This window comes from Pituophis catenifer, unplaced genomic scaffold, assembly GCF_029215685.1.
Source record: "Pituophis catenifer annectens isolate HBS135680 unplaced genomic scaffold, rPitCat1.0.hap2 SCAF_3, whole genome shotgun sequence".
NCBI classification, from domain to species: Eukaryota; Metazoa; Chordata; class Lepidosauria; order Squamata; family Colubridae; genus Pituophis; species Pituophis catenifer.
The window spans coordinates 116001558-116014581 of NW_027256883.1; the positions used below are offsets into that span (position 1 = coordinate 116001558).

The 13024-nt window shown below is 38.3% G+C and overlaps 1 protein-coding gene across 3 annotated transcripts in view; it reads left to right on the plus strand.

The window, feature by feature from the left end:
- Nucleotides 1-13024, plus strand: part of CUNH1orf21 (chromosome unknown C1orf21 homolog) — a 149277-nt gene that overhangs the window by 110133 nt on the left and 26120 nt on the right. For all 3 annotated transcript variants that reach the window (XM_070939282.1, XM_070939285.1, XM_070939283.1), the window contains exon 4: nt 7576-7652. In XM_070939282.1, the coding sequence (XP_070795383.1) occupies nt 7576-7652 (77 nt within the window). The remainder of the gene's footprint in view (nt 1-7575; nt 7653-13024) is intronic.

Consider the following 13024-nt stretch of genomic DNA (forward strand, 5'->3'; position numbering starts at 1 on the left):
AAAACACCTCAGAAAGAAAGGGAAAAAAGCTAATAGCAAACAACTTCTGAATTGTTGCCCTTGAAATCATTTTATCAAAATGACAGGTAAGAAATATTGGCTTTGTTTCAATTGTTACTAGAATGGTGGGTTTTCTTATAGCAAAGTAGATGACCAAATCAAACTCTGATGTCTTCTAGTTCATTTTGTGATGACTGATTTTGTTGGGGTCTTTGATGGGAACCCCAGGTCAGAAAAAAGGTGCAGTAACAACATAAAAGTAGAACAGTAGTAGATGTCATGTGGGGGGAGAACATTCTTCAGGGTTTTTCTGAAGAATATTTTTTTTGTTCTCATTCTGCCTATAGTGTCACTTTTTAAATTTCACAAGCCAAATGTTTTGCTAGTTTTAACCTGTACTTTCTGAGAATTAACCTACCATTTCATGTTGTTGTTAGTTGCGAAGTTGCGTCTGACCTATCGCAACCCCATGGACAACATTCCTCCAGGCCTTCCTGTCCTCTACCATCCTCTGGAGTCCATTTAAGATCACGCCAACTGCTTCAGTGACTCCAGCCAGCCACCTCATTTTCTGTTGTCCTCTTCTTCTTTTGCCCTCAATCTTTCCCAGCATTAGGCTCTTCTCCAGTGAGTCCTTTCACTGTTAGGGATGGAAAAACCTGCCATGATCAAGTTTCTTGTGCATTTTTTTAAAATTCAAGTTTTTTCATTTGTGGCACATTTTTTTAAAGAAAACCAGATGGAATTCCATTTAAAGCTGCCATCTCAAATGCAGTTGCTAGAATATCTAAGGAGACATTGAATGGTTCTTCAAAGGGTGATAAATCAAGGAGCCCGCAGGGTATTTCCATTGGTTCTGTATATATTGAAAGAGCCTATCTGTGTGATTGCTAAGCTTTTGTGACCTGATTCCATATAATCATTACACATATATAAACATACCTGCGCGCACGCAACATAGAAATACAGGCAAATTTGCCACTCTTATTCATCAATGAATTAATCTTTGTGATATGTGGCACCAATAAAGGAAAATATTTGTAGCTCTGGTTAAAATGAGGGATCCTTGGTGCTCTCTGAGCTTACTTGTTTTCTTGCAGACGTTTCATTACCCTGACTAGGAACATCATCAGCGTTAGTCTAGTACTGATGGTGTTACCTAGTTAGGATCATGAAACATCTGCAAGAAAGTAAGAAAATTCAGAGAGCATCAGGGACCTCTCATTGTGATATGTCTTTATTGTAGACAATTGTTACTTTTTTAAAACAGTACAGAACAATATGGTATTATGGCTGCTTCTCCCTAGATAAACTTGATGATTAGCTGTACCCATTTTCTTCTGTCAACCCCCCCCCCATCCACCCTTCTCCAATGTACTTAAAAAGACAAATTGGTATCAATTTGTACTCTTTGAGGTACATTAGGATGAGAAATTGCAACTTGCTTAATGCCGTCTAATAATCTTTATCTGGAATAAGATTTTATCTTCGGCCCCTTGTGTCCAATACTAATATACTGCACAATTTATTGCACCCAGCACAGACAGTTATTTAGGGCTGTTGTCAGCACATAATACATACAATAGTGGTGTGTGCCAAACTGAAAAAATAGCTAGGGATATTTGCAAAACACATATACTTGCTCTAAATTTTAGACATTTTATTGCTGGGAGTTATCAACAGGGTTTATTCTTTTAAAAAACCATGTTAACAGGGTTCCGGGAACTAGGTATGTCTAGTGCTGTGATGGCGAACCTATGGCACGTGTGCCACACGTGGCACACGGAGCCATATCTGTGGGCACACGAGCATTGTCCTAGCTCAGCTTTAGCATGCGTGTGCACACATGCGTGCTGGCCAGCTGATTTTCGGGCCTTCCAGGCCCACTGGATGTCAGGAAATGGGCCATTTCCAGCCTCCGGAGGGCCTCTGGGGTGGGTAGGGGAGTCTGTTTTCACCCTCCCCAGGCTCCAAAAAAGCCTCTGGAGCCTGGGGAGGACGAAAAACGGGCCTACCAGCAACTTTTTTGCCATCGCGTGCCAAAAGTGCATGCACGGGGGGGGGGTACAGAGGGCATTGAATTATGGATGTGGACATGCACATGCGTGACCTACTCCCCATTGCTCCCCTGCTTTTGGCACGCAATGGCAAAAAGGTTAGCCATCACTGATCTAGTGTAACGAAGAGAAGGACTAGGATTGACATGATAGCAGTCTTCCAATATTTGAGGGGCTGTCACAGGGAAGAAGTGGTCAACCTATTCTCCAAAGCACCTAGGGAACAACAAGAAGTAACAGATGAAAGCTTATTAAAGAGAGGTCCATCTTAGAATTAAGAGAAATTTCCTGTCGATAGAAGGTTAAACAGTAGAATGGCTTGCCTCCAGAAGTTATGGGTGCTCCGTCACTGGAGGTTTTTAAGAAGAGGTTGGACAGCCATTTATCCAGAATGGTATAGGATTTCCTGCTCAAGCAAGGCATTGGACTATAAGACCCCCAACTCTGGTATTCTGTATTCTAAAAAAATATTCTAAATAAACCCCCCTATGTTACTCAACAGCAGTAACATTCCCTATAACATTCAAAACTCTAAAAAAAGTTTTGCCACGAAGAAGAGGGAGTCAAGTTATTCCCCAAAGCATCTGAGGATAGGACAAGAAGCAATGGGTGGAAAATAATAAAGGAAAGAAGCAACTTAGAACTAAAGAGAAATTTCTTGACAGTTAGAAGAATTAATCAGTGGAGCAACTTGTCTCCAGAGGTTGTAAATGCTCCAACAGTAGAAGTTTTTAAGAAGAGATTGGATAACCATTTGTCTGAAGTGGTGTAGGGTTTCCTGCCTAAGCAGGGGGTTGGACTAGAAGACCTCCAAGGTCCCTTCCAACTCTGTTATTCTATATTCTAAAATTGCAAACTTGCTTGCCTCCACTAGATTTATGAGAGCATTAATTCTGATGCCTCAGTTTCTCCAAACTTTTGTTTCATTAATTATATAGAGTGGGCTTAATGAACAGGAATTTTGTGCAATATCTGTGGTACCTTGGGTCAAAGCAGAAAGGGAACTTCTCCAAAGTAAATGTACCTTCTTTCTTAATTCTTTTGTACATTTATTCCTTCATCCAATATTGCATAACCAGGCTTAAGAACTGGCTCTCCAACATGATACCCATGAACCTCTCTGGCCTGACCTTTCTCACAGTCCTGCTTTTTTCTTACTTTTTTCTTTTTCATTTTTTTAAAAAATGTTGATGGGAAGCACCAGCCTTCTGCATTATCTTTACATCTAAGACCGCCTTTGGGACCCACATGGGGCTCATAATTGTTTCTCAGAAAATAAAAATAATTGGTAACTACAGCATATTGCTTTGTTTGGAAAAATGCCTACCTGTACAGAAAAAGATCAAACGTAAGGAGAGGCTGGGGAACTAGAGAAGATGATAGAAAGCATTCTGTAAAATCACAGCTCTATAAATAGTTGTGCCCCTCATGGCTGCCCTTAGTGAATGAGAAAACCATCCAGCAGTCATTATGAAGAAGGGTCCACACCATCTGCTCACAAGCACAAAGGAGTGGGGAAACTGCTTAATGAATCTCACTTTATGGTATTGTAATTAAAGAGAAAATGACTATTTTAGAGTAACTCAGAGATTATGTTGTATAGAAGAAATGTAATATACTCTGCAGCAGCATATTTATCCTACCTACATGACATAAAGGCCAATGTCATCTTAACCAGGGGACAAAAATGCCTTTCCATGCTGCCTGGTGAAGATGAGAAAGTAGGCAGATTGCCCAATACTTTGGTGGTTAAAGAAAAGCAAAGGTTAGCTATGCTGGTTGTAAGCAAAGCCCGAAGGCAGATTTTGAGCTGTTCAAAGGGTCATTTGTTTCAAGCCATTTCAGGGGGAATCTCAAAATAGATTATAGAATATAATGCACATTACTTGACCTCTGGGCAAGTTCCAGGCAGTCTGTGTACTTTACCAAAGTATCAAGAAAAGACTTTTACTAGGAAGAAAGGAAAAAGAACTTGCTTGAAAACTCAAGTTCCATGATTTTATTTCCAGAAAATATTGGCCAAAGATTATGTTATTCCTGTGGTAGTTTAGAACAATAGATAGTTGGCAAAATCCCAGTGAGTCTGCAAAGAAAGAATTTGCAAAAATCAAATCAGGAAAGGATATGTCATTATAGCTTGAGAGAACAACACTTGAATTGTCAATCTCTGTTAGTTCATTAAATCTTTTCAGAAAGGAAAAGCCCTCAGTACTGAGAGGAGTAGACTTAATGTATACATGCCTAGCATACCCAATATTTCAAATGGTGGCTTATAGATGTCAAAAAAATTAAACTGATCAGGTCAAGTAAGGCCAGTGAGGCTCATGTTTGTTAACAATGCCAGATCCGAACCTCTCTGGCCTGACCTGAAGCAGAAACTTTGCTACAGACTTAGCACCGACATTCTCTTCTATCTCTTTTGTAAAGGTACAATAAACATTTTAAGCCTTTCCTAACCTATCAGATCCAGATCTGTTGGTTTTGTAACTCCTGGGATTTCCTTTTTTTTAAAAAAAAAATAGTAACTTTATTAAACATTACAATGAAAAAGATTAAAAACTAATACAAAATTAAGAAAAATAAAGGAAATTTAAAAAGAAAAAATAGAGTAAAGAAAAAAGAAATATCTAAAGACTTCTCGACTTCTCTTAAAATATAATTATGTATTTTTCTCATGTCTTCTGTTATCTATAAACAAAATTGAAAAAAATTGTCATTCAGTCCTGCTCAGCAAAAGTCAATTTATAGTTACCAGAAAACAATATACAGTATCTATTTTAATCTTGATCAAAAAACCCAATTTTATATTCCTTCCTTTTACATTTAGCTTTAGTTCTTCCAAATAATGTTCTAGGTTTTGATTTCATTTCTTCTTCTTCTCACAGAAGTCTTCAAAATTTTTACAAAAGTCTTTTTGTAAATCCAATATATGGTAGAAGAATTATCCAGATCACTCCTCGGGTTAGCTATTTCAATATTCCTTTTAATTATCAGCTGCTTTCATTTGTTTATCCAGTTAACATATTTTTAAAGAATTCCATATAACAGCATTTTCCAACTGGAAGGATTCTTATAATTAATTTTAAAATTGATTTCAGATCCATCTGGACCCTTAGCCTGTTTGTAACTTTCCAAAATCAATCTTCTAGATACCCTCTTGTTGTTTATTCCCAATTTTATGCTGTCTTTAAATGTAAAATGTATTTTGCTAAGAGCTGGAAGAAGCTCACCAGATGTATAAAGCATGCCATTCTGAAGATTTGTAAGAGTAGTTAACAAGCAATTTTCAAAGGTGATTTAAAAAGGAAGTATACAAACCCTGTGTCCATAAAGGAGCTGAACCATGATTTGGGCTACTGTGGCATTCCCTCATGTGATGAGTTCTAAATCTACTGGAGAGTGCTAGTTTGTCATCTCGTCATGAGGAGCAACTGTCCAGACCACTTGTGGGGATTCCAATTCCTTGTTCAGAGAGGACCAGTCCTCTCTGAAAGAGGAATTGGGAAGAGTCAGTCCTTTCATCAGCTCTTCATTCTACCAGGTCCACACTGGTCCACTCTCAGCAGAGCTTTCTCCCGTTTGCTATTTTTTCCCTGGAAGTCCATAACTCCTGGGATTTGCAATTTATCTAGGGAACACCCAATGTGGTCTCATTTTTATTCATGCTGCCAAAGATCTTTCCTGACATATATTAATCATACTGAATTCAAGATAGAATTCAAGATACTGCTAAACCCACAGTTTAAATTTAGTTGCATTTACCGGTAGTTACTGATATGCTTTTGTTAAGCCTGTCTGTTGAATCCTCTGAATAAGGAACTTCAAATGATAGTTATAAGCATGAAGGTTTAATTCAAATATCACACTAGACCATACTAATCATAGTTTAGGATGAAAACCACAGATTTCTGTCTCGTAAAAAGAGAAGAAATTATATGTCAATTCAGACATTGCATTAAATCACAATGGAACCATGCATTGTGATCTGTTATTAAATGTTGTTAGATCTAGCCAGTTTTCCTGTTTAACTCAGGATTTGAAATCATGGTCTAATTTTAAAGCAATAAATTCTGATGAGGGGAATGGTGTTCTCCACCCTGAGTTCATTAGTATGAGTCTAGCAGCGCTGTCCCAGTTATGGAACCATGCCAATACAGTCATAGTCAAATTGACACATATTTTTTCCATTTTGTTTATATTTTCTGTCAGCTGTAACTCCACACCAATTACATGATGGTAGTACGAAATGGTATGGACCACATGAGATAATGAAGAACAAAGAAGCATTATGGATTTGTGGAACTAGATGATGATTTTAAAACCCCAGTTTTGCAGACTCATGTCATAGTGCCTCCGTTCAATTTCATTAGCACTTACTCCCCCACCTCTGTTGACTTGAGATTACTGTCTGCCTCTCATGTTTGTAAGCAAAAGAAAGCCTGCCCAGAAATGACAATCCCAAGTGCCCTGGGATCAAAAGAACATAAGAGATGCGTTTCACTTGGCATCTTTTATTCTGAGGCTTTGCATTGTGCTGCTGAAGAATTGAGTGGAAAGGTCTGGCAAGACTGATAGCTTTGAATGAAAATCCACTCATCTATTGTTGCTTATCTCTCCCTCAGTCTCTTATTTGCAGTATATGATTTTGCAACCCTAAGAAATATCAGGTGTTAACAGAGAGCTTACCAATAGAATTATCTCACCGGCTGCAAAAAAATTATTAATGGCTTCCCTATTCAGCTTCTATCTCCTGGTAGTCAAGACGCTTTGGGGCTGAAAAATCTGTGGGATGAAAAGTAGTAAGAATGGACAAGAGATCCATCTGGTTCTCACTGAGTGGTTAATCAGTATGGTAGTACAGTAGAATCTCTGGTCACGAATGCTTCTGACCACGACCAAATAGAGTTCCGACCAAAAAATGTACAATTTTTTCTTTTTTGCAGCCGTTTTCCCCTTCCGCACCATTTTTTTTTGTAAGCGCCAAATTTCCAAAATTAGATTTAGGTCACGACCAAATCAGGTTGCTACCAAAGTTATGGAACGAATTATGGTCATGACCAGAGGTTCTACTGTACGAGATTCATTGATTGGATACAGCAACAAAAAGTATAGATGTGTTTTGATATTTAAAAAATAGATTATGGAAATAAGAGTTTATGGCTCCCAGATGCCCTAGGTCTGTTTTATTAAATATTGTGCTTTTGTTTTCACAAGAAATCACTGCATTATTCAAGCTTCTGTGTCGTTTTGGATAATTTGGATAATTCAAATTGTTTAGATTCTATGAAAAAGAGAATGGGCTTAACATAATACTTTGAATTGGGTGCTCAAGTAGGAGGTTGATGTATGACTGGTTTGTCATAGATTATCATTGTAAAACTTGACTGCCTTTTCTTGTCTAAACTCTCATATTTATAGATGAATTCTTCATTATTCAATTGACTGTGATGGCAAATATTCCCTATCATTTAAAAAAACCCTCATCAACTTGTGACTATGTATCTGTTTTTTTTTCCAGGAAAAAAGTGCCAGTTCACATGTAAAACTTAAGGCTAATAAAGAGCTGCCAGGATTAGTACATCAACCTAGAGCAAAGTAAGTCCTATTCCAGTTTGTTGCATTTAATTTCCATTCCTTGCCCCTTTTCCTAAACTAAGAGATATTTTTCATATTCTTCATTATTGATTTGAATAGTGGAATATTGTGCCTGCTAATCAATTTATTTTATATTACTGGCTTTTTGCTGCTTCAAATGATTACTTTGTTTTATTGCCAAGCTATAATTTATAGTGGTATAAATACAAAAATAAAGAAAAAGTATTTGAAATCCATAATTGGCAAACTGGAGCTATGCTATAAAATAGATATAAATTGTGGTTTTTGGTCTCTATGGATTGGGAACGCCATACTTATCCAAAGAGAAGATTATTTTGAATGTAATAGAATCAAGATCACGAGAGTGATACTACTGTTTTATAATGCCTTGGTAAGACCACACTTAGATTACTGCATCCAATTTTGGTCACCACAATATGAAAAAGATGTTGAGACTCTGGAAAGAGTTCAGAGAAGAGCAACAAAGATAATTGCGGGGGGGGGGGGCACTGAAGGCTAAAATATATGAAGAACTGTTGCAGGAATTGGGTATGTCTAGTCTAGTGAAAAGAAGAACTGGGGTGACATAATATTAGCATTAAAATATTTGTTGTGTTGCCATAAAGAAGTCGGGGGGGGGGGGGTTCAACCTATTCCCCAAAGCACCAGAAGGCAAGATAAGAAGCAATGGATAGAAACTGAACAAAGAGAGAAGCAATCTAGAACTAAAGACAGATTTCCTGATAGTAAAAACAATCAACCAGTGGAGCAATTTGCCATCAGAAATTGTGGCTGCTGTAACACTGGAGGCTTTTAAGAAGGGACTAGAGAACCATTTGACTAAAATGGTATAGGGCAGGGTGTCAAGCTCAAGGCCTGGGGACTGGATCCAGCCCGTGGGGACTTAGATCTGGCTGTCCTGGAAACAGCGATGGACCAGCCCATGGGGCTTCTGCCAGTGAAAATGGAGCTCGGGATGGTCCGTTTTCACTGGCATCAAAAATGGAGCTCGGAAACCCATTTTTGCTGGCAGAGCGCTCGGGTCCCCACAGGTGCCCCCAACACGAGTGACATTGAGCTGGCCACGCCACCCTGGCCATGCCCACCCAGGCCCTCCGAGGTCAAACACAATCCTGATGGGGCCCTCAATGAAATCGAGTTTGACACCCCTGGGTCTCCTGTGTCAGCAGAGGGTTGGACTAGAAGATCTCCAAGGCCCCTTCCAACTCTGTAATTCTATATGAAGATGATCCTTATCAAAAAAGGGATTAGAGGGTGAATACACACATATACAACCAAATGTCTTGTGTAATATTCAGCTTCCTTACCATATGAATCTAGGATTCCCAATTTCCAGTTAAAACTAATCCTGAAGATTTCCCTCGCTAAAAACAAATCTGTGAAGGTGACATACTTGTAAATCTGTATGCATAAGCATGTAAATATATAAATCTGCAGAAGCCATGCTTCAAAATGAGATAGGCCATTGCAAAAAATAAATATATGTGAATTGAAATATCTACTTAAATTTTAAATGGGTGCAAAATAAGACACCCTATTTATAAAATTATTCCAATTACCTTTACCATTCCCTTTCACACACAACTCACCTCTTACACATAGAAAAAGGCACTCCATCAAAAAGAGCAAAGATGATGAAGAAAAATAATAAATAGGATGGAGGAAAGAGGAATGTGTTGCTATGCCAGAAAGATAAGGGAAAGGTGGAAAATGAATCTGGACAGAGAGAAGGTAAGCTGTATTTAATAAAAATAATAATAATATATTGATTTATTCAGCTTTAGAAGATACTATAACTAGAAAGTGAAGCGCCAAGGAGGTGGAAAACAAGATGAAATCTGCTCTAAATCCAGACTTACATTAGAAAGTTTAGACTATGGTCGTATTCTAAACTATGATTCATATAATAGTACATGCTTGACTGAATTAAACCACAGTGTTCAGACTTAAAAATTTGCTTAAAATGGTGGTTTTTCAAATTCCCAGTATTAAATATATATCATGGTCAGAAACTTGGTGAATGAAATGCATTGTCATAACTTCTAGAAAGTTCAAAAGATATTCCAGTGTATTTAGGATGATTAGAAAGATATTCTACCTCTGTTCACAGTTTTACCAAATCCTACTGCTGTGCTCAGGTACAGGTTTACATATTCATTAAAAAAAACCTACGCCTTAGATAATGATGTTCCCTAGGCTATCATCATTAGAAGAATCTTGACTATCATCCCTGTGGATATATTGAATTTCTATAATTTCTAGTCCACATGACCAAAGCTTGGGAATTATGGAAATCCAAATTTAAGACATTTGGAAAATACTAATTTGGAGAAGGCTGTATTTTAGGAGAAAAGTTTGTCCATAAACATGGCTCAGGTCAGCGGTCCTTACACTATCTTTAATGTTTCAAAAATCCTCTGCCTCAATCAGGTATTTATACCTCCTCTTGTTATTACTTGTAAAGATGCCAATGGTCACCACTATACTAAAGCCTGCTTTGTATTAGAATAGAAGTGAAAGGTTTTAGAGCAGGGATGTCAAACTCAAGACTGGGGGCCAGATTCGGCCTGTGGGGTGCTTAGATCTGGTCCACAGGGCTGCCCTGGAAACAGTGAAGGACCAGCCCACAGTGCCTCTGCCAGTGAAATGAAGCTCGGGAGGGCCACGGGCGGCCCTCCTGAGCTCCTTTTCGCTGACAGAGGGTGGCAGGAGCCATCGCAGCCAAAAACAGAGCATGTGAGGGTCGCGGGCAGCCCTCCTGAGCTCCATTTTCACTGGCAGAGGGTTGCAGGACGCTGTCACAACCAAAAGCAGAGCTTGGGAGCCCGTTTTCACTGGCAGAGTGCTCGGGCCGCCACAGGTGCCCCAACATGAGTGATGTCAAACTAGCCATGCCCTCCCACGCCCCCCGAGGTCAAACACAACCCTGATGCGGCCCTCAATGAAATTGAGTTTGACACCACTGTTTTAGAGGAAGCAACACTTCGTACTGAAACAGTAACTGGAAAGTTGGTATTACTTTCTAAGAAACTTTTTTTTCCTTTAGGTCACTCAGTTTTTCTGTGTGCAAAGCATACTGTTAAAATTCACTGATTTTAAATTTTGGGAAGATGATTTTAGGTTATTCCAGTCCTAAAGAAGAATAGCATGAGCTGAAAAATCAGTATTTATTGTTTCTCGTTTTCAGGCTTTGTTTTTTAATGAAAAGAATAGAATAGCATAGCAAAACAAAGCTAGATAGAACTATATATAAATACAGATAGAGCTACATGCATCACTAGGTATATCTATTTTACTTTAGGGGATGCCAAAGGTTTGCACTGAGACATGATGCTCACATTATGCTTTCATGCATAATCTCTAACATGCTTCAGTTTAGATAACAATTTATATATTATTTTGTTGCTAAAATTTCTAGGCTACTCTACTCCCGGTGATTCAGACCTGCATATACAGGAAAAAGTTATTGCACAATCAGTAATCTCCACATAATTTGCTTGGGGCATGGGCGTCTTGTGCAGTCTTTATGCTTACACATAGTTGTCAGTGGATCTGACTGAGAAAAAGCTAATTTAAATCAATTAGTTGTTCAGTTTAACAGATGGATGATAAAATGTATGTTTAAAAAACTCATGAAACTGCCCAAATTGACAAGGGATAAAATTCATAGACTTTTTATTCTGCATTTTAAGAATTATGGGGTTACTTGAGAATATCACCAAACCCTTTGAAAATTCCACCTCATCAAAAATCAAATGAAGAGGGGGGAAAAGACCAATATTCCCAGTTTCTAGAGAAATTTAAGGCAAAATGGGTATCTTAAGCCTCTGCATTGTTTATATATAAAGGGGTCCAGAAATGTCAGTACTCCCCACCCTGAAATCCCAATGTGATTAGTTTTATGGGGCAGGAAGTTATTTGAAGCCCCTAGACCGAAAAAGCTTCCTTACTTTTTAAAAAAGTGTTCGTACCATATAGAATTCTTGTTTGGTTCCATCACTTTGAAAAAATGATTTTGAATTCTGCTGTCTAATTATGCCTTGGAAGCATGGCAGAAAATGTTTTTAAGCATTGTTTTCTTGTCCTCTGGGTTAATTCGTTCTCTAAGAAGTTTCTTCAAGGCAAATGTCACATTCAAGTTCCAACCTGCTATAACCATCATCCCCACTGGGTTTACGTTCGGGATTTTCCTATTTCTATTGAGCCATAGGAGCTGCTCCGTCATTTTGTTGGAGCTTGTAATAATTACTCTAAACCTAATTATTATACCCCTGATGCTTCCTCAGCTTGACATCACCACCTAGGTATTAATCCATGTACCAAATCTCTCCTTTGGAAGACATCCATTCATTCAATGAACAGATTCATTGGATGGCAGAGTCCTGCAGTGGAGTTCAAGAGAATTTGCTGGCAGTAGAGGACTAAATATATCAATTCATTCAAAATACTACTGATACACAAGTTCTTATTGAAATGTTTAAGACAGCAAGTTCTCCTGAGTCAGCTTTCAACTTCCTACCACATTGAGAATATTTATAAGATAAAGCAAGAAGGGTTCCATTTCTTATTTCAACATCCTCTGCCTAATTCTAGAATAGGGGAGGCATCACAGTCAGGCTCCCATGACCAACAATATTCTGTACCCATAGATCAGGCAGAAAATTGGATTGTCATGGGCACAAGGTAAAGTCTTCCATACTAGCAACTGTCAAGCTTCCATGGCAATGTGTCATTTCTTGCTGCCAAAGATAACACATTCCTGTCTCACTTGCCAGAGGACAAGAGGTAAATACTTCCATTTTTTCCCCCCAGAAGTAGTACATTTTGTAAAACGGGCATTAAACGCTTGGCAGTTTATGTCATCATCCAGTATTGCCATACCTGGCTCATCTCCACTGAACTGACACTGGAGGCTGTTTTGAATTGTGGATCTTCCCTTCAATAAAAATAGAACATTCAGTAACAAGATTTACTGAATGCAATTCCTAAGTGTGTTAAAATACACCATAGATGCAGGCAGCATCAACTCTACTTCTACCCCATCATATTACTGATCTTGGTTCAACCAAACAGCAGCATCTTTAGTGGACTGTTCGCTTGCCTCTTTTCTTAAGAACTGTAGTGTACCTAAAGAGGGTGATAGGCTTAGACTTTTGCTCTTTCGTGTTATTTTTTAAGGTAATACATATTTTTCCTCTCTTGCAGAAGGAAAGGAGATGCACATTTTTTCATGTATCCATAGTTTCCCATGATCTCTCCTTTCATTCTATAGCACATGAAACCTTTTGTTAATACTACATGTTACCATTCAGCCTCTCTTCAAATCCCAAAAGGGTTTCTTCCTCCTTAAA